General features: G+C 43.6%; 1 protein-coding gene across 2 annotated transcripts in view; it reads right to left on the reverse strand.

The window, feature by feature from the left end:
• Positions 1-25,646, reverse strand: part of CARM1 (coactivator associated arginine methyltransferase 1) — a 41,191-nt gene that overhangs the window by 1,767 nt on the left and 13,778 nt on the right. The window contains exons 2-16 of one of the 2 annotated variants that reach the window (XM_083719141.1): positions 23,397-23,522; positions 22,860-22,966; positions 22,029-22,133; positions 21,271-21,381; positions 19,118-19,295; positions 14,750-14,840; positions 14,343-14,424; positions 12,874-12,959; positions 10,457-10,546; positions 9,065-9,202; positions 7,262-7,351; positions 5,160-5,272; positions 3,288-3,365; positions 1,050-1,118; positions 281-348 (exon numbers count right to left, since the gene is read on the reverse strand). In XM_083719141.1, the coding sequence (XP_083575267.1) occupies positions 290-348; positions 1,050-1,118; positions 3,288-3,365; positions 5,160-5,272; positions 7,262-7,351; positions 9,065-9,202; positions 10,457-10,546; positions 12,874-12,959; positions 14,343-14,424; positions 14,750-14,840; positions 19,118-19,295; positions 21,271-21,381; positions 22,029-22,133; positions 22,860-22,966; positions 23,397-23,522 (1,523 nt within the window). In that variant the 3' untranslated portion in view covers positions 281-289. The remainder of the gene's footprint in view (positions 1-280; positions 349-1,049; positions 1,119-3,287; positions 3,366-5,159; positions 5,273-7,261; positions 7,352-9,064; positions 9,203-10,456; positions 10,547-12,873; positions 12,960-14,342; positions 14,425-14,749; positions 14,841-19,117; positions 19,296-21,270; positions 21,382-22,028; positions 22,134-22,859; positions 22,967-23,396; positions 23,523-25,646) is intronic. The other variant, XM_083719140.1, reaches the window with a different exon arrangement.

Consider the following 25,646-nt stretch of genomic DNA (forward strand, 5'->3'; position numbering starts at 1 on the left):
CTTCTGCGCATGACGTCATTTTGAGTGTCTGCACATGTGTGAGCAGCGAAACCCAGAAGTAACCCTTTCCGGTACTTCTGTGTCGTCACAGGACGCAACCCAAAAAGATTTAACCTGAAGTAAACGTAACAAGAGGTATGACTGTGTGTGTGTGTGTGTGTGTGTGTGCGTGCGTGTGCGTGCACGCACACACACACACACACACACACACACGGAACCTCTATGAGGGAGCTAAAGCAACTCTGAACTGACAGGTTTCAATATAAATTCAGATTCTTACTTTTGGGCGTTACATGGTCTGCATACATGGTTGAAAAATGAAATTCAACCAGCTTGGGCCACCACACTCTGCAGAAACAAGAGGCAAAGTGATATGGCATGAAATTCTGTAGGCAATAGCTTGCTGGCGTTGATAGGAGACTGAAGCTGTCATGATATAGCCCACTAGCTTCTCGGTCCATGCATCTGAGACGGTGAATGCTTGTTTAGGGAAGCCTCTGTCACAATAAGCCAAGTCAATCTCTTCAACTACCCAATTCAGCTATTAATTCACCCATCACAAAGCAAAGTAATTTGATGCCAAAATGGGATGCTATAAATGTTCAGTGTTCACATTGCTGGCATTTTGGGGATATCTAGTTTAAGCTTCAGGGGTGATATAGTACAGTCAAACCTCAATTCTCTAACAGTTCTGTTCCCGAATGCCGAAAACCCAGAAGTAAATGCTCTGGTTTTCAAACATTTTTCAGAACCCAAACATCCAACATGGCTTCTGCTTGAGTGCAAGAAGCTCTTGCGACTGATGGGAAGCCGTGCCTCGGTTGTCGAATGTTTTGGAAGTCGCACCGTCTTCCTGAACAGATTACGTTTGACAACTGAGGTTTGACTGCATTCTGCAATTAACATGGCAGCCTTTGACCTTTCTCGTTCCCAATGAAGTACCTGATCCCTTTGTGGCCATACAGCTCAAACCCCCAAAGAGGAGAAGGCTCAACAGAGGCACACACATCCTTTCCCCTCAACTCCAAGAAAGCCCAGACCAGGTTTACCTTGAACAATCCCTGTACTCATGATGGATCCCATCCGGGAATGGGTGTGATTGACAATCCCAGTGTTGGCTGCTCAGGAAGAAATAAAAGGAGGAGGAAAAACACAGACAGGTTCAATCTGCACTAGGCTACTTCACTTTACCTTAAGCCCCACCTCCCAAGCTGTAAGCATGCACCACAGATGGACCATTCCCAACAGCATCTGAAAAACAGGCTGTACACATAGTGAATCCCACTCTCTGACTGCTTCTCCCACTCTGCCTCTGGCTGCCAACTACTAAGCAGAGATAAAACACCTGGACCTCCAAACAAGTATGATCTCAAATTCAGAGGCATTTTGATTTTATGACGCCAGAACTACCCGAGCCTAAGATGCCTTGGACTCAATTTGAGCCACCCCAAACCATAACCAGTTCAAAATGAGTATCTCAGTTATTGAGGTCTGAGAGAAGTAGCTTAACTAGGTACAAAATAAATGCAGATGTGCCAATCCCAGAATCCTGCTTCCTGTCTCTCTTGACCAACTTCTCTAGGGCTCAAGTGGTGAAAAAAACCCTATAATTCACCCACTTCAGGTCTAGAAAAGTAGGCCAAGAGAGACAGGAAGGGAGATTCTAAGACTGGTTGTTCTGCATTTACTTTGACCCCAAATCACTTCTCTCAGGGCAAAGAAACAGCAAATTTAAATAAAGTGTGCATGGCTAAATTTCTAAAGTTTCATATTCCAATGATGAACCGGCTGTGACTGACATTTATTCTCATTCATTCTCCCCCTCCCATCAGCATTTAGTGTGTGAGCTTCCTGGGGCAGGTACATGCCTATTGCTTAAGTATAATGCCAGCACTTGTTTAGCTAAGCCAGCTCACATCTTCTCATAACTTCCTTAGTTCCTTCATATTCAGGGTGACCAAGAAACAAGCCAGGATGGGGTTACAGATGGGAGTAGACACGTTTGCCACAAGGGGCATGGAGTAGTTTTTATCTGTCCAGAATATGCCAATTGGTGTGTTTGCCCTTAAAGGTAACCGTTTGCCATTCATTCCTATAAGAAAACAAAGTACAATACTCGGAGCCAAGACTGCAGGGAGGGTAAAGCCTACTATCTACTGATAATTGGTCTCCTGATGCTCAAAAGCAAGGGATCCCACAGAGGACTACATCATGACCATCCCATCAATGACCCCAGGAGTCAACTGTGGCAAGGCTGTTCTGCATTCTGTTTTTATAAGAACATTGACACCCACCCTTCAGGGTTGTCAGCTTGTCAGTTATGCATGTGTGAATGCACAGAGATCACAACTGGTGGTGCAGGTTGCTTAACTATAACAACTGCTATCAGTGCAGTCACACAATCTGCCTTCCTTCCCCATGGCAGGCGCCTTTTCTTTGTGATTTACACTTGACATCTATGTGGCAGTTGCAAAGTTCCCACCTCACCCTCTGCTGCACATCCCTTGTTAGCTTCTTTTCAAGGGGACAAGGAGCAGGCCCCAATCCTCAAGCTAGTTCTGTAACTTGTTCCTGAAACTGGCTCTGCACAGACCCCCAAACCCATGGGTATGCACGACAGCACAGACTAGGCCTAAAGAATAGCAGGTATGGACTCTACTGAATCTCTCTTGTTACTTCTGCTTTTGGAACCTGGCACAGTTCAAACTATTTGAGCATATAACCCAACACAGAGAGGCCGCCTTTCTGTTCCATCAGGAATCAAACATGACTGATGAGCTCTGAGGGATAGCAGTGCAGGCAACAGTTTTAAGAACAAATAATAATGTTAAATGTCATAGGAATTACACTGTAAGCAAGTGAGTTATGATAGTCTTATGAGTTCTATTTAAAACCATTTTGTAAAACTTAAGTGTCCGAACCAGAGAAATACAAATGAACTGGAACTGAACCCAAAATTCTAATTATTCAACCCAACTTCTTAGAACCTGCAGAGACACTCTTCTCCCGCAATTGGGCTTAGTGCACATGGTAAACTCAAGGACAATGAACAGGAAGATAATTCTGTGGCCAAAGGCATGTATACCCTGTTGAACATTCACAAGCCCAATACTTGGATGAAGTAGGGCAAAGGATCTCCTCATGACTTCTGAGCCAGGAGTAAAACCCAAAAGATCAGATGCTCAGGAGATCTGAGAGCTGGGGCCTTCATCTCAGCCACTGACTCTCATGTTTCCTAGGATCCTCCCATTTAGATATAATCTGCTCCACATTGCAGATAAACTCACCTAGAGGAATAAGGTTGTTGTGGCCAACATTGGTGCCACCAGCAATCACGCTGCTGAGATCATAGGCTGTGGGCATCCCTGCAGCACGGGGTAGAAGGGAAGAGGGTGAGAAACGAGGAAGGCACTAACCAAGACACACACACCTAGACCTTCAAGCATCCTGCCCAGCACCGTTGTGGCAGGAGAGGCCATTACATGGTAAGTGTTAAAGACGCATGAGCCTCTCCAAGCCACACACACTGCACCACCCCTCCTCCCATAAGCGGATTTTCAAAAGGGGGCAGGCTGTTCCAGGCAGGGATAGGGTTCTTCATGCAGAAGCTCTCCTGGGCAAACGCTGCAGTGAAGCTGGGCCGTAATCTGGTTCTTACAGAAAGATAAGAGAGGGGCTTCCTCACTCCACTCCACAGTACTTGGAAGTTCTCTCTTCCCTTCTATATGTCTGGCTGGGTTGCCTGAGAAAGAGATGCCTTGCCAAAATTGCCTTTGGAGGAGGAAGGAGTTGCTGCTTGAGAACTAGCTGAACAAAGGTGGATGGAATCTGGATTTTCTCTGTCGAGGAAGGCTGGCAGCCTTGTTGGAACCATCTCAGCAACTGATGGTGGCTACAGCACTTGCTGTGCCTGGGAGAGGGGACATAGGTGTTGGCCAACTCAACTCAGACAGGTACAAAGGGGGTGAACAGCAGTGGCCAGCGGAGAGAAGCCCAATAGGAGAATGGTTGGGGGAAAGGGAAATTTTCTCCCAACAGAAGCTGGGTAGACATCAAACATACACCAGGCTGCTGTACCCCCTGGGACAATAGGAGATTTATATTAATCACACTCCAAGTCCACTCTTCCTTGAAAAAAGCAGCTGACACAGGGCTCCCAGCAATCTCTCATCCACATCTGCTTAGTTTTACCAGTGCTAAAAGGTCACGACATTAGGTGCTCAGCAGAATGAGACACAACATTGAGCAAGATGCTGAGGGGTTACAGGCAGCTGCCTGCAGGTGACAGCAAGAAACACGAACAGAAAAATGTCGACAGCACCAGTGCAACAGGTACTCCTCAGTCTCAGTGCTCCAGTCAGCAAATAGTAGTCAACATCAAAACGGTCAACTGGAAAAGGAAAATTCATGTCTGCTGTGTAAGTACGAGCATCATCATGTGTGAGCTCGGGGCAAGGAAGCCAGCTTCTTTCTGCTCTGAGGTAATTTCCAACAGACTGAGGGTATACATGCCACACAATGATCTACTGCAGAACCACCAGCAGGAAGATAAGGGCAGAGGCACGAACACCCCAAGGTTCTTGTAAGGATAGTAATTATATAGAAGTATGATATTCTGCATCACACATGTGCCAACTCTACAGAGAGAGAGAGAAAGGCAGTTGCCACATCCCAAGAATACTGTTCTAGTTGCAAATGATTTGCCTGATTAATGCTATGGACACAGTGTCAACAGGGCTCGCCCTTGGAGGAGAAAATTTGCTCTTCATCACCCCATAGCTACTCAACATCTAAACTCTGTGACATTAGCTAGAAAATCCTCCCACTTGTTATGCTTGCCTCTGCAGACTGCTCAATTTTGATTACATGGGTCTAAGATGTTCCTATGCTCCGCTGCAGAAAGGACTTTGAACCACCAGGATTGGATGAGATACGGCTGCAAACAAAACCAGATTGCTTGCCGCAGGCCCTCACGTTACTGTATGAGAAAGCTTTACGGCCAAAACCATTCAGTGAACCTTCAAACTGAAGGCAAAGCTCAAGCCCTGTGGCATCCAGCACTCCTGGCTGATGTCCTGACTGTCCAGACCCAAAATGACTGAGGAACATAGCTGACCCATCAGCTTTGCCCAGGAGTGACAGTGAAGAAGGTACAGTACCAGCAACAGCCATCCCTGTGCTCATGTTGTAGGCGCCACCTGTGTTCCACATGTTCTCTGAAGGAGAGGTGTAGTGCGAGCCTGGCGGGGGTGAAGGAGTTGTACCTGTGTACCTGGAAAGCAGACACACACACCCTCACTCACACACACAAACACCAGCGCCAATGTCAATACTCTGGAGATCAAAGCGCCCCAGTGGCTCATCATTCTAGACATAGTGGGCCATTTCCAACCATCATCCAGAGGAGCAGGAGAGTCTTGTGGCAACTTAAAAGCACAATAAATTTATTGCGGCATAAGCTTTTCTGGAATCCATGAAGTGGGTTACACAATCTGGCATAGAGAGAGAAGCTAATACTGTGGGGCCAAGAGACCACTGAATGAAAGTATATGACATGTCCATATGCATTCAAATGCATTCTAGGATTTTATAAAAACATCTACCTTTGGTTTAAGAGAAGAACACACACCAAAGCAAAATTCTGCTTTTAGCTTTAAAAAAGAGGAGACAGGGGGATAGCTTACCTGAATGTTTATGCAGATAATGAACTGATGTTTCAAGTAGTAAAATACAGAATATCTCTATCCCTCACTCACTTACACACACACATGGATGTATTGAGCACTGCCCAATAGATAGCCATGACAATCATTGCAAAATGTTCAGTTGCCTATTGCAGCAGTGCTGTTCCTGCTACTTTCACTTTCTTGCAGGGTAGAGCCTGAAGCACTTTGAAAATTTGAATACACACATGGCAGGACACATAAAAAAAACCCCTCTCTACAATACTGTGTCTCCAAAAAGCTATTGTCGGTAAGAAGTTGGTGCCAGAATTCCTCTGCCAAACTTTAATCCAAGGACAGCTCACAAAGTGCCATCCCATCATCCCAAAACAGTGTGGGTCAGTGATCAGGGATTATAGGAGTTGTAGCTCAACATCATCTGGAAGGCCACAGCTTAGCCATCCTCTCAAACTAAACCAAGTATTCGAGAAGTGGTGGCGATGCATGTTGTACAACACAGAGACTTTGCCATCACATCCCACCAGTAGAAAGTATGGGTCCCCCCAATAAAATTCAAAATTTGGCTTTGTAATTCGGAATTTATGTGATGTGATTTAATTTGATGTGATTGGCCAGTTAATAAAAATTATTTTTAAAAAATAGAAAGCAAGAGCAACTATTCTGCTTGCCACTGTTTTAAGGGCTCCTGTCCAAAATGCAAGATGCAGAGAGGCAACTATGCCACTGGATTTCTAGGGCTCCAGCAGTCTCTGGCCAGGAGCAAATATCTTTAAATATCTGCACACTAACCTTTCCTCACCCACTCAAGATAGATCACAACATGAATTAGCAAGAAGTTGTTGGAAATAAAAGCAAGGACTAACTACATGTGAATGTTTTAAGGCAGTAGAATCTGATTTACAACAAACCAGGACCCAAATGAGGAGATGTCTCCCTTCTCATCAAAGAAGCACCTAAATTGACTCATGCTTAGATTCCTAAGTGTGAGCAGTGAAATAGCCTGGTTTGTGGAAGATGGCAAGTTATTCAAAATCTGGCTGGCCACTGAGGGAAACCCAGATACTGGGTGAGATGATATGTGGGGTAATCCAGGGGGGCTTCTTATACTCTTAGCCTTGCTGAAAGGGCCCACATTCTAGTGGTTCACATTTATTCATACTATTGGGGGGGCTCACCCCAGAAGATAAAGGAGGAATAGGAAGAAATATGCATCTTCCTGTCCCCTTGCTTTCCTCTCACCAGCAAAAAGCTATCTGACTATACTAGTAAGAAAGGAATGCATTTCTGCTCCTTTCCTACCCCATTTGCCTGAAATTGCTGCGTGTCTTTCCAACCCAGCCCCCGATCCCTCCCAACACAGGTCATGAAAGCAAAACGATTCAATCAGGAAGAGTTAGCTTGCTTCCCCTGCCAGTCTGCCCAGTGAAGACTTGCTTTAGAGTTAGGCAGAAGTAGTTCCCTGAAAAGCAGTTCCTCAAACACACTGCATCCTCACTCACACAAGCACACATTTAAAAAAGCAACAACTTTACTATAGAGGTGGGGAAAAAACCCTTGTAAGATTCACCGTGACATACCTGAAAAATGGGTTTTTCAGGTCAAGGAGGTTGCTGGACTTGGAGCCTGTCTGATCAACTTGAGCAACAATACTGATGTCGTAACTTTGCCTGAAAGAGAAGGGGAAGAGATACTGGTAAAGGTGTCCCCAGTCCCTTCTGACAATTCAGCAGGGCCATTTCTAATGGAGACCAGGACTCTGCAGGAGGGTGAGAGAATCTTGCTTATTGGGAAAGGAGATGGAGACACCGGCAAGAAGTCCGGCAACATACACTTCCCAAGTGTTGCAGAAAGCTCACCTTCTGCTCTACCAGTTCTACCTGGACGAGGGATATCTTAATTTATTGATCTTTAGCCTACTTTTCAACAGTTGTTCCTTAAGCGGGTTAGAGCTAAAATATTACAGTGTAAATAAAATTATAGTGACAATGATGGAACATTAAAAACAACATCTTAGCAGCAGTTTGTCTGAAGAGAAATGTCTTAATAGCTCATTTAAGAGGGCCTGTTTACTGGATATATCACACGGGAGTGATTTCAGAACTTGGGGGACCATCACCAAAAAGGATAATTTGGGGGCAGCCACCAGCATGATTGGATTCATGTCTCTTAATCTTAACTGCAGGCCTCCCTGATTCTATACTTTCAGAAGTCTTCGCAATGGCAATAAGCCGGCAGGCACAAAGGAGTGTAACTGGACTCAGATAAGGCCTAAAACTCAGGCTCTTTCCTAGTGTGAGTCACAGGAGAAGTTGGGGCAAATCCCCAAATGTCAGGAGTGCAATGCGCTTGCTCATACTGCTGGGTTCTACGAAGCAGAGTGAAACACCAAAATGACAGCTGTAACCAAAGCAAGCTGTGCAAAGGGAAGACAGGCAAATATTGCTCACAAGATCTTTCTGAAGTGCAAAAAAACTGCTAGCAGCCAAGAAGGCTAAGCTTGGATTCAAGTTACACAAGCCCAAAAGTAAGTTGCATCTTCCTGTTGGGAAAGTAACTATTATCCCTATTTATTGATGAAAAGGTAACAACCAGGGTGAATTTGATTTAAATCAAATCGATTTAAATAACTATTTAAATCACTAGTCAGTAAGACTTGATTTAAATCATTTTTTTTATAGAAAGACTCATTCTTGATGGTAAATCTTAATATTTACAACCAGAAGAAGGTTTCATTTTTGGAATAAAAAATTTTCAGAGTAGTCTTTCCAAATTACTGATTTGGTTATACTAGTATAAATACATAGACAGATAATTATGAAATTATTGTGAGGTTTAATAAGTTAACTTTATATTTGGACAACTTTTCTGCTGTACTTTATTGGAAGGAGAAAAATAATCATTTCCTTAATAACAATTTATTTAACTAAAACAGTAACATTATAGCATATGTATCCCTGTTTGTTAATTGATGTAGTTAAACAAAACAAAAAAAATCGAGACTGAATTTTAGCACACATGAAAAACTTAAAACAAATCCATATTCCCTGATGAAGAGCCTTTGGACTATAATGTAACTTAAATAGAAAACTAGCTTTAGAAATATTTTCCCTCCAAAATCATTTTATTTTAAAAATCCGATTTAAATAAAAAAATCCAATTTATATCCAAAAAAATCTGATTTTTAAAATTTATTTTTTAAATCATCAATTTTTTCCCACCCTGGTAACAACTTAATCAGCCTGGCACATAGCTTTGAACTCATCTTTCTCTGGTTCAAGTCCAGCACACAACACCCTAGACGACACTGCCGCTGCAGAATCTGACCTGGCTGCAAGAGGGCTTGTTTTTCCATGTGGCTGAGCTGGCCCCTCTCAGCTTACCTCTTGTTTGCGATGAGCAGGCATGTCCCTGAGAGGGTGTCACCAGCCTTAGCAAAAAGTGGAGACTGAAAGAGGCACCGAACTTGGTACCAGTGGGTTAGAGGCTCTGTCGGAGCGGTTGAAAGCCAAACGGTCATTCTAGCGGAAGGAGAGAGGCAAGGGAGTCATGTTTAGACACAAGGACTTGAGTTGTCACAAATCCACATCCTACCCATCTCAGATTGCTCTGTTTCCCAACTGTCAGCATATCCCCAGCTGCAAAGTAGCTGCACTCAGGCCTGACTTGTCATATACCAATCTGTTTTCACTCTCCACAGAGAAACCAAGGCTCCTGTTTTTCCTCTTCAAGTCAGTCCCTCTTGAAAGTTCAGTTTGGTGGCAGGTGTGCATTTTTGAAGCACCTGTCAATACTTTCCTGCTTGATCTTGCTTTCAATGGTTAGTGTTACAGTACAGTCCTTTTAGTCAACTTTTATTAGTGCTTAAATCAATTTTAAATTGATTAAATTTTAACTAGCTGAAGCTTCACTTGATTAATGAGTGAGAGCCAACTTTAATTAGAAAGGGCACAATTAATAGTAGACTTGTTACTTTTTGAGGATATTTTGGTTCTGTTACGTTAGCAGTAACAGGAAACTGAAGATATGCTTTCCTTCTAATCATTATAGTCACTTTTGTGGACTAGTGGTTGTTGAAAACAACAATTCTCAAAACGCTATTATATTCAATCACAAAACACACAAAGTAAACACAGCTAAAATACTTTAAAAACAGTGTAATAAGAGAGTATCTCCTCCAAAACACCCAACAGAACAGGGCCACCTTAGTCTGCTTGCAAAACAGTGACACAGCAAGACAAGCAGATCTCCCAAGGGAGTTCTTTCTAGTGCTTTGAGACAATTACAGAAACAATTTAGCTATGTTTTGAAACTAATATGGCATCCATAAAAGGTAGTCGCTGCAATAGGACCTCATTAGATAATCTCAAAATCTCCCATGGGAGGCAGCATTCTCCCAAGATAGCCAGGGTTTTAAAAATTAAGAGCTTTAAAACCAACCAGTACCTTAATTGGACTTGGAATTAAATAAAGAAACAAAATGAGAATTGGCAAGCAAGCATTCGCTCTATCAAACTGTGCAGCCAAGAGCAAATTTAGCGTTGTGAAGAAATGCAAGCTTCCATTTACTATCCCGAGGGCTGTTTTTTTCTAAATATGTTTCCCTGCTGCCAAGTTAAACAAACATATTTACATTCATCTACCGAAGGACACAAGTCAAAAGATAATTTAATTTGAACTTGCCAGTTTACTGCAGTGTAGGAGTGATAATCAGTTATCTGTTTTATAAAATCCAAGTTCTGATGGGAGGAAAGAGCACTTTTGCCACCACTTACATTGAACCGATGAAGGCTACATCAAACCAGAAAGCCAACCCATGGACTAGACCTGAATGCAGCATGTGGAATTTGAACGGGATTTCTATCCTGGAAAACAAGAGGAGATGCCACATGAATTCACCCTCTCCCTCACAGTCACATGGTTTCTTCTTAGTCAGCATAAAGTAAAAGGTAAAGGACCCCTGGACGGTTAAGTCCAGTCAAAGGTGACTATGGAGCTTTCTAAGTCATGTGGTCAGCATGACTAAACTGCTTCTGATGCAATGGAACACTGTGACGGAAGCCAGAGGGCATGGAAACGCCATTTACCTTCCCACCACAGTGGTACCTATTTATCTACTTGCACTGGCGTGCTTTCGAACTGCTAGGTTGGCAGGAGTTGGGACAGAGCAACAGGAGCTCACCCTGTCACAGGGATTCGAACTGCCGATCTTCTGATCGGCAAGCCCAAGAGGCTCAGTGGTTTAGACCACAGCGCCACCCACGTGCATGTATGTGCATGTATGTATGTAGCTGGAGATTTGAGACTGCCTCTGTCTCATATAGAGGCCATCTAAGATCTTCCTTTAAGTTGGGTCTTATCAGGCTGTCGCTCCCACTTTCTCCAGCTGCACTAATCAATAGTGTGTGGCTGCTTTCTTAAGGGTACTGTTTTTTTGCTTTTTTCATTCTAACCTGAATATAAATTTTGGACGTTCACATTTTCAGAAGGTCAAAAGATAAGAGCCACCTCGCTGATACAGACTTGAGACATGCAAGAAGTATGCATAGTCATTCTTCACTAGACGATTGTATCTTGTCATTGCTCAACAGCCTTCTTCTGAAAACAAGCCCAACCTGGATGTGGGTGGGAAATAGTTAAGACTCCATTGGCTTGAGGAAGGTTTTTTGACTTTGTATTTTTGTATAGGAAGTGGCAATACAAGAGACTCCCCATGAGACAGTACCAGAATCAAGACCAGAGGCCCTGCTCTCCAACCAACTTGTAAGACTTGTAAGACTCTGTTGGAAACCAGAGACTGAGCGTTCTCCATGTTTGAAACTCCCAGAGAAATATGGCTTTGTCACTGCTGATTTTTAGGAAAACTCTGAAGAGATTTTTATTCTAATCTGTGTCTGATCTATTTACTATGCTAGAAGAATTTTAGCTGCTGGTGCTTTTAAATTAATGATTAAACTGTTGCTATTTTGATTTATTTTAAAACCTTACTTAAATTTCCCTTCGCTGGACAGTGTGCCCTCAAAAACAGGTTGTAATTTTTTGAATGAACCATAAATAGCCTCAGCAGACATGGCCTGAAACCTCAACAAGCAGAGTGATGGATGGTAGAAAACACAAAGAACAGGAAGTCAACTTGAACAGTTCTTAAACGTTGGCCCTCCATAGTTTGGAACTCTCTTATACCAACTCAGCCCATTTTTGTTTATCCTGACCCCTGAGTCTGAGGTCTCCTGCAAGCCACTAGACGGTTTCTAAAGGTAAGGTAAAGGGACCCCTAACCATTAGGTCCAGTCGTGACCGACTCTGGGGTTGTGGCGCTCATCTCACTTTATTGGGCGAGGGAGCCGGCGTTTGTCCGTAGACAGCTTCCGGGTCATGCGGCCAGCATGACTAAGCCGCTCCTGGCAAACCAGAGCAGCGCACGGAAACACTGTTTACCTTTCCGCCGGAGCAGTACCTATTTATCTACATGCACTTTAACGTGCTTTCGAACTGCTAGGTTGGCAGGAGCAGGGACCTAGCAACGGGAGCTCACCCCGTTGTGGGGATTCGAATCACCGGCCTTCTGATCAGCAAGGCCTAGGCTCTGTGGTTTAACCCACAGCGCCACCCGTGTCCCTTAGACTGTTTCTAGCGAACCTTAGAGAGCCAGTGTGGTGTAGTGGTTAAGAGCGGCAGTCACATAATCTGGGGAACCGGGTTCGTGTCTCCGTTCCTCCACATGCAGCTGCTGGGTGACCTTGGGCCAGTCACACTTCTGTGAAGTCTCTCAGCCCCACTCACCTCACAGAGTGTTTGTTGTGGGGGAGGAAGGGAAAGGAGGTTGTTAGCCGCTTTGAGACTCCTGAAGGGGAGTGAAAGGCGGGATATCAAATCCAAACTCTTCTTCTTCTTCTTCTTCTTAATTGGTTAAAGGGTCAAGGGAAGAAGAATGGGCTCCTATGCAGGACCAAAATATGGTTCAGGAAAGACTGCCAGGCTACTTTCCTCTGGCTCTGCCACACAACAGTAACAATACAATCATGAAGACTCATACACTGGCATGTACTGCAGTGACAATATCTTTTTCTTTTTCTCTTTTCTTTTTTAAGGACGGAAACAGTGTAACTTTGGCTTCTCCCACCCCTGTGTAACAGACAGTTGGGAGCCAGACTGGATTATCTCTCTGTCTCCTATAAAGGGGATAACATACCTGTGCAAATCCGCTTCTTTGGCGTCTAAGAAGTTCACTGTGTATTTAACAGATTTGGCCATTAGAATCCTGATATCAAAGGTGTCCTTGGGAAGAGAAGCACATAAATGAAAACCTCTGGTTGGGTCAGGAAGTGGAAAACTACAAGTCTGAGCTGCTCTCCACTCACTTCCACTCCCAGACAAATGTAAAGAAGACAGACAACAGACTACTAACCTACTCTGAGGGCCAGAAGATGCTTGTGAATATTATGCCATACAACAGAACAATGCCTTTCTTCCCTGCCACCCTAAGAGGGAAGCAGAGATGAGCATCATGGTTGCCAGCCTTGCTCTGTTCCATGCAAAACAGTGGCATGAACCAAGACACACTACTCCCCCAGTGCTCAGTGCTTCCTTCAGATGGCAATATCAGTTCCCTAGTGTTTACTTGCTCCATTTGAAGAAGTCAGACCTGGGATAAGTTACAGGCCACCCAATCAAAACAAAAAAATTCCTTCCAGTAGCACCTTAAAGACCAACTAAGTTAGTTCTTGGTATGAGCTTTCGTGTGCATGCACACTTCTTCAGATACACTGAAACAGAAGTTTCCAGACCCTTCTATATAGTGAGAAGGTGTAATCTGTAACAGGCCACCCAATTTCACCTTTGTTTAAATGTGTCTAACAGCAAAAGCATAAAACTGATGGCTCTCTATATAAGAAAAATGCTTATGTCAGGTGCACTATGGTTTTCAAAATTAAAGTATAACAGGTGTTCAAGCCATCAAGAGGAGGCTGGAAGCTTGTGGGTTCTCATCAACTGGGCTGATTACTGGTTGTGCTACTTGTGAGCAAGTAACCAAGCTAGCACATGGTATCAGTCTCTAATGAACACACACAGGCTGTGGTGATTAGACTCCAAAAGCTGGAACCCCCCCCCCCAATTTCTTCTGACAGAAGCTCCCTTAGGAAGGCTCCGAGGACTAGAGACAGCTCTCAATCACATTTCATCCTTCCCCCTCACCATGCTCCCACCATCAGAAAGAATGTCAACTTTTGCCACAACATGTCGGTCCTGTATACCTGAAGGAGCGTCTCCACCCCCATCGTTCAGCCCAGACACTGAGATCCAGCGCCAAGGGCCTTCTGGCGGTTCCCTCATTGTGAGAAGTGGGGTTACAGAGAACCAGACAGAGGGCCTTCTCGGTAGCGGCGCCCGCCCTGTGGAACGCCCTCCCGTCAGATGTGAAGGAAATAAGCAGCTATCTTATCTTTAAAAGAAATCTGAAGGCAGCCCTGTTTAGGAAAGTTTTTAATATTTAATGCTGTATCATTTTTAACACTCGATTGGGAGCTGCCCAGAGTGGCTGGGGAAACTCAGCCAGATGGGCGGGATACTATTAGTATTATTATTAATAATAATAATAATAATAATTACTACTACTACTACTACTATTATTATGATGTCAGCATTATAGGACAGACTTACCACAACAGGCTGCCTGAAATATTCATCTACTGCTGCACCCCGAAGTGCAGACAAGTCTACCCCATGGAAGGATGGCTGATACCTGCAAGACAAAACACAGCAGGCTAGGTGACTTGGGAGGGTCCGGGTATCCAAGGATGCACCAATGTGAGGTTTCAAATACCAGTCTCCTCCCAAAGAACCAATACTGGAAAGATAGCAGTTACACTGCAGAGGACCATGGAGGTTCTTCTCTGCTATCTAGAAGACTAGGAAAGATGGGACTGCTAAGGTTTACCCAAACCTGAGTCTGTCTGGCACAGATCAACACTGCAGTTTGTTACATGAGCAGCTAGTTTTCTGTCAGGTAAACTGCAGCAGTTGTGGAACTGGGCTGAGAGCATTGCTTCCTAGGAAAAGTGGCTTACCAAAAGTTAGCTTTTGTGAATTGTTCCATGTAGAGCTGCTCATCTGTGAATGGTGCTAAGTGGACATCCCCAATGGTTGGAAACATATTTCCTGAAATTGAATGAAAGATGGACATAGTTTATTTATTTACAGAAATATACTTATGGTCCCCTTCCAATTCTAACAAAGAAAAACCCCAAGGTGGATAACTTCAGGATATGGAGGGGGGGGAGATCTGGAAAAAAAATTAATGAACAGGTTAAAAATCAGACAGAATAGCAGCTAGGATTGATCAGGTTAAAAAGAAAAAGAAATTGGGAAGACAGTAAAATATAAACAAGTTAAAAGAGATAGGAGCAGCAGGTAAAAGTAGAGTGAGATTTACAAAACAAAACTGTCAATAATAAATCTGTTCTTGATTTATTTAATCAAATCTTGATTTATTTAAAGTGGCACCATGAATGCCTTCAAACCACTAATGTCCTTAACACTGCTGCACCTTGAGTCACTGCCACAAGCATTTGAAGGAAATCAACAGCACCTCAGCCAAAACCTTCCCACAGAATTGACTTGAGTTCAATCCTGACCACTGCCCCACTGTATCACCTCACCAGGAGCCCACTGAAGAAGTGTCTGTTTCAAATGATGCCGGTTGTTCCTCGCGGTGCATTTATTATTCACTTTCCGCATAGCTTCTTCTCTTTAAAACTGGTTTTTATTTGATCTACTGTTTTTATGGGGAATGCTTCCATTGTCAGCATCATCCTTCAGCCTCTACCAAGCTTCTGATGAACACCAGCAATGATGCCTTGCTAATTAAACAACCAATAGAGGGAGCGTCTCTATAAATCAAGGCGTGACCACTTTTAATGTTAATGTTTATTGTTTTAATGTTCTACTATTATAAAGCATGACAATTTTGCAATTCCTTCCAGTAGCAAAATTGGCTGGTTGAGTGCAAATCAGTCTGGAAGCAAAATGGGGTCATCCAAGAAAAAGGCAGTGGATATAATACACCTGAGTGACTTAATTTGTAAATTTAACAAAAATATATATATATTTTTAAGTCAAAGTGCACAACAGGCACCTGTGAGCCTCTGGGACCAATGGCTTAGAGGTAAGAAAATAGTAACTCATTATCTGAAGAGTGAACTTCCAGATTTGCACTGCACAGCAATAAGACCTCCTGTCTTTGTTGCTTTTTAGGGAGCAGGGTGGAAGGACCATGACTATGTAACTAAGCTGGATTTTACCATTTTGAACTAGAAATGGGGCAGGCTGAGTGCTTATCAATGCAGTCTATGACTGAGAGCAGTTATGGTGCCCACCACAAAAAAAGAGGGGAGAAAATGGCTGGTGGATTGGAAACATCTGAAACACAGAATGTTAGGATGTCAGCTGAGTAAAATGGGAGGAAAATGGAAGGCAGAGGAAAGAGAGAGGAAACTGGCCTGCTGAAGCTCACTGAACAGAGGTAGCGTTGGGAGCAGGGGGCACCCATTGATGCTATACGGTTAATGGAACTCCTCTCCCTGTCTATACGGGGACATTTCAGAAGGAAGGAATAGAGAAAGCCTTTTCCCTTTCACTCTCTCCAGAGCCACTGCCACCCCAGCTAATACAACTCAGATGCTCAGGTTTAGAACAGGAAGCTAGCCATGAACCTAACCCCTCTTAGTGCTACAGAGAACAATAAGAGGCTCCTACCTAAGGCTGGCTGGACCCTGAACTGCAGTGTTTGAGGGCAGGGGTGGGCAGAAGATCGCTGGGTGATTTGCAATAGATTAGCAAGCATTCCTGACTCCCAGCTGTTTTACCTTACCAGTGGCCAAAATGAAGAACACTAAACTGGAGTAACTTTTGTGCTAAATTATCGAGAGGTCAGTTTAGTTCAGGTATTGGAGAGGTGGGTGGTATTGTTTTGGTTTGTTACTAGATTACGTATTTTTGTGTTTTTATATTATAAGCCTCCCTGTGATCCTCAGATGAAGGGTAGTTTAGAAATTTAAATAATAATAATAATTAATAAAAATACTGAAAACGAATTCCCAGGATCTGAATGTGCTCAGATGAATCTTGTTGTTCAATTCTAACAGCATGTCTTTTGTATCTAGCTCGAATGGACAAACTTCGAGAATCAAGTAAAAAAACCCACAAAGTAGATCTGTCAAACCCGAAGTCTGCCCACGCTTGATCTAGGGCAGTGGTTCCCAATTGTGGATTCCCCGTTTTTCAAAAGCCAATTTTTTGAAAATTCTCCTATCTGTATGGTAGTTTTTGTTTTGTGAATGGTGCCACAGACTCCCTGGGTGAGTTACACAGACCCCCTGGTGTCCATGGCAGGGACCACTAATTGGGAACAACTGCTCTAGGGCACATATGGGAAACCCATGCAGCCTGCAGCCCACAGGCTCCCTCTTCACTGCCCAGCAGTTGACTGGTGCCAAAGAGCACTTTGCTCAGCATGCTGCTTTGCTGCTTCGAGTGTAAGTCAGTGGGGAGAAGGCACACAATAGGAATGCTGAGATCGCCTTGCACACTGCACTCCTGCTCCACTGGCCAGCTGCTTGAGGAAGCACACCAAATGGAAAACTCCACACACAATTGGATCTCAACATGCTGGGAGGAAAGGTTTAAACCTCTCTCCTCCCACCCTGATGCTCTAAGAATAGGGGGAGGGAAAGGGGAGAGAGAGTGCACAAGAGAAGGGAAAGCTGTGCCTGCTTTAGGGAAGATTGGATCCAAGCCCCACTTATCACTGGCTCCAGCCCCGCATTCCACATGGCCCTCAGGATCAAAAAAGGGAAGAGTAATAGACTGCAACACCTTCTTGCAGGTCCAACGAATTCCTTGTAGGATTGATTTATGATATGTCTTTTTTAGGGGGGGATTCCTTGTTTTAGCTCAGGTGTAGAAGTTAGTTGAATGTCAAAAACACCAGATGTAAAAGGGTGAGTTTGAGCAGTTTAGGAATTTAGATACGAAGGCCCTTTGCTTCTGGCTACTTAGATGTTGTCATTTTTGGAAGTTGAAAGAATTCCCAAAATGCATGTTTACGTTGCTAGGGGGTGCCTTTGCTGGTTTCGAAAAATCCATTGTGTAGGATCAAACTTGCTAAGTTAAAACGTTTCCATTTTACTCAATGGAGAGAGAATTGTGGGCGACTTACCTAGTGAACGCTCCGTTGTGCTACTGAGGCCTGCTTGGAGAGGGAAGAGCTGCATCGGCACAGTGGAGCCTGCCGCTTGCTTCCCTTTAGTCTGGTGGGGCAAAGTGGAGGAAATTGGGCTTGGCGGATGTGTGCCGTTAGGCATCATCCACACCAAATTCCTCTTCTTCAAGATGGATTGGGGTTGGGGGGGGACTCCCTCCCCCCACAAGCACACACTCCCTCCCATATACACACACGCTGTAGAGAAGTTTCAGGTCTCAATGTGCACCTTGCTGTACTCCCTGCAGTCCACTAAAGCCAATCCACTACATTACAGGAAGGGTAGGGCTTCAACATCCCTCCACCCTGCAATGCACGGGACTGGATGCACACTATGATGTCGGAACTTTAAAAAGCTTAGAAATTACAACAAAGGATCAAGTTTTCGTAAGATAAGCTTTGCAAGGGACCAGTTGTGAAAATGAAGGGATTTGAGGCTTTGCATGCAAATTTTATTTTTGCTGATTTCTGTCCTGCCCTTAAACATCTTATTAAATACTGACTTAACACCACTGACGCCAGATTCACCGCTGCCCCAACCTGCAAAACAAGTGAATCAGGGCTGAAAGACTAACAGAAAATACTGGAGTGCATGAAGCCTATGCTGTAAGTGAGCACCACATGCAAGATGACAGAACATGTTTAGGGCTTACAAACCGCAGAAATTGAGGCAGGTGCATTAACCTGCCAGTTTTCATGCTTTCTGCTGCATGGGTGAATTTGGAACAGCTTTCTCTTAAACCAAAGGCTTTTTGATCAGAGCCCCTACTATAAACACTGACATACAGAAGCTTTGCATGGCTTCCTAATCCTTCACTCTTTGGCCCACCTCTACTTTATACTAGCATCAAAAGGTGAGTGAACCCCTGTTTAAAACCATGAACAGGAAACCAGGTCATCCCCAACTCTTCCTTCACCAGCATCTAAGGCAGACAGAGGAGAGTCACATTAAGCAAAACAGAGTAGGGTCACCTCCTGCAGTCTGCAAGATTATTGCCGTATTAAAATGCACACCCCTCATATTAAAATATTATTCTGCAGGTACTTGAAGCACCACTTACTTATTGAGTAACCCAGTGCCACTTTGGCTTAGTGTGCCAGAAGAAGCCTTGACAAAAGCTCTTCTGCCCGCCCAAGCCCCATCACTGCACCACTGGCGCAAGAGGAAATCACTTACCACTGGGTTTTAAATACTTCTTGGCATGCAGATAGCTCTCCAGCATACGTTCATTGAACAGCATGTACCCCATTGGCTCAGAGATAATGATGTCCACCTGTTCTGGAAGGGAGACCTCCTCTACCTTCCCAGGAATGACCACGATCCGGTCAGTGAGGTTATTACTCTTTACTAAAACCTGTTCAGGAGGAAATCAGAAAGAGACTAGTCACTCACAGAAATTCCCCACCTGTTTGGTCCTTAGTTATCTTTTGTGAGAAAGGGATGGATACTTTTAAGGGCTTCTCTAACAGTACAGTCATACCTCAGGTTGCGCGATTTCGGGTTGTACACTGAGCCGAACCCGAAAATACCGAAACAGTTACTTCGAGGTTTCGGCGCATGCGCAGAAGTGATGAATCGCGACCCACACGTGCGCAGACGCATGGGTCGCAGGTTGCAAAAGCTGCGGGTTCCGAACGTGCCTCCCCCACGGATCATGTTCGCAACCCAAGCGTCCGCTGTATACCAAAAACAATATTATCCCAGACAGGTAGATAAGATACTCAGGGTTGCTGCTTATGTCACTGTCAGGACTGGGGACATGGAAACAAGTTCAGCAGGTGGCTAAGCAGTTCATCTTGACCTTAAGCAATGAATTCCTCACACTGAGATGTCAGGCCAGAATCAGATGCTTTGTTGGCTCTTTTTGTCATCTGCTCTCTGCTGGACTGGTAGCAGCTGCAGTACAATCTTTTGGACCAGCAGCGGAGGTGGTGCTGCAGTTCCAGACAGCTGCCACAGCGTGCAGTGTTAGAAACTGAGATATGAAAGCTAGGAGCTAAATGGCACCTTAAACCTAGGTTATGGGTGCAGCAACAGAATCTCTAGGCACACTTTTTAATAACAAGAATACAAAGTTGAAAATGAATGAACTGCAGCTAAAATATTATGTTCACTTTTCATATGCTCCAGCCCCTATCCCCCTAATATTCTTAAGAGGGTCTCTTCTCTAGTCTACAGGGAGTAGTTGGAAGTGGGGAGGCAGGAAAAGGTCCTCCTTTCCTTCCACTCTGCAGTTTTACTCTGAAATCTTAGGCAAGGTACTGCAACCAGAGCTCAGAAACTGCTCGCGCTAATGAAATTCCCTGTCGCAAAATGCGCCTAGAACAATCAGAGTTTAAAACCTGGGCACCTGGGACCCCATGATAAGAGTCCCCAGTTTCAGACACCTGGTGTCTTACAGATATGTTTTATACTTGGGTAGAGATATCCTGATACAAAAAACATATAACAACAACAACAACAACAACAACAATTTTTTTATACCCCGCCCATCTGGCTGGGCTTCCCCAGCCACTCTGGGCGGCTTCCAAAAAAATATTAAAATACTATAATACATCAAACATTAAAAGCTTCCCTAAACAGGGCTGCCTTCAGATGTCTTCTAAAAGTCTGGTAGTTGTTGTTCTCTTTGACATCTGGTGGGAGGGCATTCCACAGGGTGGGTGCCACTACCGAGAAGGCCCTCTGCCTGATTCCCTGTAACTTGGCTTCTCGCAGTGAGGGAACCGCCAGAAGGCCCTCGGTGCTGGACCTCAGTGTCACGGGACGTTCCCTACAATATATTCACAACCAGACTGTGAAGTAGGTTAGGCTGTTCCAAAGTGAATTTCATACGTGTGCTCAAAAACCTTCCTTTGGACTTCTCCCCATCTTGACCTTCGAGATAATCCGAGCCAGATCGTCATACAAAATGCACACAAGCCGGAGGAGCTAAGAGCATGGGAAGTCAAACAAAGATTTATGATTTGGCTTAATATGATTTGGCTTAATATTTGGACTGTTGGGTTATTTTATAATTCAGAATGTTTTTAATGTGGCCATTATTGGATTGTTAATTTGGAAAACTTAACAAATATTATTTTTAAAAAATTAATAAAATGCACACAAGCAAACTGATTGTATGGGGGGAAAGATTATTAATTCCACCCTTGCACTGAAGCCTGGTTTCTTCTCAATGCCTAAATCAACACCACTTTCTCTTTATAAGGATAGAGCAGCACAAGGAAGAGAAGGGAAACTGTCCTGTCAGCTGCAAAATGTTAGCGTTTGTGACCTGAGTATGGGTGGATCCCCAGAGGCTTTTCCATAAGCCTTGAAACATCACTGACCTCTGCATGTTGAGCCATTGTACTGGCTTCCACTGCATAGATTTTTCTTGCTCCGGCCTGTGCTGCGAAAAACGACAGGATGCCAGAACCACAGCCAACATCTAATACAATCTGGTGGGGAAAGTGAATAGACAAGACATATAGTCAAGTCACTAAGCATAAGCAAATTCTCTCATCTCCCAAATGACTTTGTAAATTCATTAAATATTTGTATAACAGAAAGTTAGTATGTAACACAAATTCTAACCAAACCAACTGCAAAATTCTAAAGTGTGGAATATTTCCATCTTTGAAGGAGGCAGTTCCAGTGCCCAGAGATTTTAAGTGGCAGTGTCCTCATATCAGAGAACAAGCCAGCCAGCTAGAAGCATTTAAGCATAAGACTTCATTCTATGACTTGTCCTGACCTAGTCAACATTTCTTCACTGACCCTGGAATTCCACTGCCCAGCGGTGGTGTACAGACAGAATTTCTTAGGATTCAGTTCAGGACCCTGGCCATGGGCATCAGGCCACATCTATTTTTAAATTTAATGTTATAAACTGCTTTTCAAATGCTCACATGTTATATACCACTTTTCAAATATGCGAAATAGATAACATTTATTTTGAACACAGAAGAAATGCAGCCTGGGTGTGAAACTTGCAGACATTTGGTCTTGCCTTTCACGAATTCTGCATTATTAGGAGGTGCCTGTACTGCTTGCATCACAAATACAGGATGCACTCAAAAAGTGCCAATAGGCTCCACCCCCTTACCTTGTCTTTAAAGTCACTGTGGTTCTGCAGGATTGCTCGCTGGTACGTGCCTGTTCTGACATAATCCTGCATCATATTTTGCTGCTGAGATAAGTATCCATAAAACTAAAGGGAAACAAAAAGCCTCTGCTAAAGCCGGTAAACATTTAACTCGAAGAAAGAAGCACCTCACTCAATATAAGCATTCAGTATCCAAAATGACAGCAATGCTTACGAGTAATTGCTACCAGAAGAACTCACTTCTTGCACTCACTCACTCTCCATGCGACAGTGCTGTGGAAGCCACTTGGAAATATTAAATGCACAGATATTGCCAGTGTACAAGCCCTGGTGATTTTAGTTTGCAGAACTACTCTTGACACTACACTGTCCCAGTTTCTGACAACGGCCAGCATATGCATCCAGCAATCTGCACAGTTGCAATTAAGGCCCATGACCTCATGATTTTGAAGAAAGCTGTGCCCACAATTTGGCCAGTTCTTTGAATGCTTTACAGCACACCGAGAATCTATGCAGGATTCCAGTAGACATCCTCCTATCATTCAGCCCTTAACTGAATGCTCATCCTCCTATCATTCAGCCCTTAACATACAACTTTTGCTTTGCTTCCCAGAATTCCAAGCCTCCTCCCCAAATCCCTACCTCAACAGCTGGAAAAGTTAATGAATGAGTAGCAAACAAGCAGATACACTCAATTAGCAGAAGTCCCTTGTTTACCAATAAGAAGCTTTAAAAATCCAACTTGCAAGAGACATACATTTGGAAATGAACACAAGGAACTTATAGTGACACACCAGAAAAAAGCATCAGCTGTTGAACTCACCCACCTACCTGAAAGTACTGCACAGCAGAAGACTCTTCTGTACGCTCACTGAACACAGACTGCTCAATGTTGTGGCCCCGACAGTTTTTCAAGATATTATAAAATGAGCAGAAGTCTAAAAGAAAAGTCAAACACGGCCTGTTTAGCATTCAAATGTCACTGTTCAGACCCAACACAGAACTTGGAGAACTAACAGGCAATACACTTTCTGGGGGATAGAGACTAGGATGGCAGCAAAAGGAGAGGGGCAATCGTCTCATATGCTGTGTTGTACCTATGTGGGCTATTAACATAGCATCTAGCCCTCTGACTGTATAATGCTTCACAGCCACAGCGACAAGCAAGTCAGAGACCACATAGCACCCTACAGTCAAGGCACTAGCATTGCAGATCAGACGGCTGCCCATATAAAGTGTATCTGGTGCCATCTTGAACCCAGCAAGGTTATTTTCTTCTGAAGTTGTTTTTAAGGAAGCAATCTGGAGTTTCACAGCCCCTTGAGCAGCAGACGTACATAAATCAAACACAAATCTGGTGGTACGTACCACTTGGCGTTGCGAACTGTATAAGAACGCTATTACACCCCAGTGTAATAATGAAAGACTGCTTGCCCACTCGACTGCATTCCGTCTCCTTCGACACAGAACACTTGAACACGCAAACATCGTCTTCTGTGGAGAGAATGGAAGGAAAGAAGAAAATAGAATCAGTGACTCCATCAAATGCTGAAAACATTTGTCTCCTAAAAGATGGGAGACAAGGGCAAATATCCAAATACAGTGGTACCTCAGGTTACATACGCTTCAGGTTACATACGCTTCAGGTTAAAGACTCCGCTAACCCAGAAATATTGTTTCAGGTTAAGAACTTTGCTTCAGGATGAGAACAGAAATGGGGCTCCAGCGGCGCAGCAGCAGGAGGAGGCCCCATTAGCTAAAGTGGTGCTTCAGGTTAAGAACAGTTTCAGGTTAAGTACAGACCTCCGGAACGAATTAAGTACTTAACCTGAGGTACCACTGTATCTCATTCCTCCACCACACACACCCTAAATCTGTTGCAGGGTTTCCTCTAGTCCTCTGGAGCAGATCTGTGACTTCCGCAGAACGGTGACTTCTGCAGAAGCAAGAACCTGAATTTCAAGAACTTCCTAATCTTCATTACAGCAAAGAAATGCCTCACTACCTGTAGCCATTCCCTACTGCTATTCAGTAAGGTGAGTAGGCACCTGTTAGTTCACATCAAACATATTTCTAATAGTTATATTTCTAATAGTCCCCTTTGGTGGGTCATTTTGAAGAAAGTTCATATGCAGTCAAGATTTTTTTGGTTTGGATTATAGGAAAGCTGAACCCTAACCAGTGACAGGCTTTTGCTTCATTTACCTTTCATGCACTCAGTGCCTAGCACGTGCAAGGTTTGCAATAGCGTTATTCGGTTTTCTTTGTTTTGCACGTATGCTACAGTGAGGGAATTCCTCCAACCTATTCTTTTTTATCTCTTATGCTTGCATATGTCCATTCATGAGAAACTTTCCCCACATGGTAAATTATATTATCTCCCTGGCAGATGTATTGCTTAATTCTCAAGTTGTGGTTTGTCAGCAATCTTCTCTCATATTCAGCCCTCCTTAAGGTGCCAGTTAGGCAGCTAGTTAGTATTTGTGAAAGCTGTTTGAATGGAAACTGAAAGTTTAAGGTATTTGTCACATTTAGTTTTCAAATGATAATGTATAAGGATATAAATAAAATTTATTATTATTATTATTATTATTATGCTTGCAAAAGTATATGTTGTCCCACCTACCTATATTCATGATTTGCTTTTTTACATATGTTTAGCATAATGGATTCAAAGGTTATATACCCTATACAGCAACATCACAGTGGGCTCTTCTAAAAGTAGGTAGTTCTTACTCTTGCACTCTTAAAGGTAAACTTTTGAGGCTGTAAAATGTGTTCTCAATATTAATTCAGGGAAAAGATGTGCATCAGCTATGAGAAATTTTGGAGAACAGTGCCTAGCCCCCAATACTAATTAATCTTATATAAACAGGATACAGTGGTGCCCCGCAAGACGAATGCCTCGCAAGACGGAAAACTCGCTAGACGAAAGAGTTTTCCGTTTTGGAGGTGCATCGCAAAACGAATTTCCTATGGGCTTGCTTCGCAAGACGAAAATGTCTTGCGAGTTCCTGCGGGTTTTTTTTCCTTCCCCCCCCCCTTTTTCTAAGCCGCTAAGCTCCTTATCCGCTAAGCCGATAAAAGCCGCTAATAGCGCTAATCCGCTAAGCCGTCAATGGGCTTGCTTTGCAAGACGAAAAAACCGCTAGACGAAGAGACTCGCAGAACGGATTCTTTTCGTCTTGCGAGGCACCACTGTAAAATGAATAACCCACTGTAGATTCCAAGTCAATCCAAACTCTTCCTAAGCATCTTAATAATCCATCCAGGGTGCACTGTGGGCTGAACAAGTTAATCACATGCTGGCAAAGGTTAACAAGCAGAATAATTTATTCTGTCAACAGTTTAGGTTTAACAGTTTGGGCAATACTCTGTTCAGACGCTAGTCCACTTAATCATGCCCTGAGGAAAAGCAGCCCTGAGCATCTTTTGAGTCAGGATGGCTTGTCAAAAGGAAAGGGGGAAAGGAAGGAAGAGGGTTCACCTCTGTCTTGCAGAATCTATTCAGCAGTGTTTGCATCTGCTGTGGATCATAATGTCTGAGTGTCTAAGAAATTATTTTGATGTCAAAGTGCCTTCTCCAGTAGGGCTCTCTCCAAACCCTTAAAACATATG

This window comes from Podarcis gaigeae (genome assembly GCF_964106915.1).
Source record: "Podarcis gaigeae genome assembly, chromosome: 17".
In the NCBI taxonomy this organism is placed as follows: Eukaryota; Metazoa; Chordata; class Lepidosauria; order Squamata; family Lacertidae; genus Podarcis; species Podarcis gaigeae.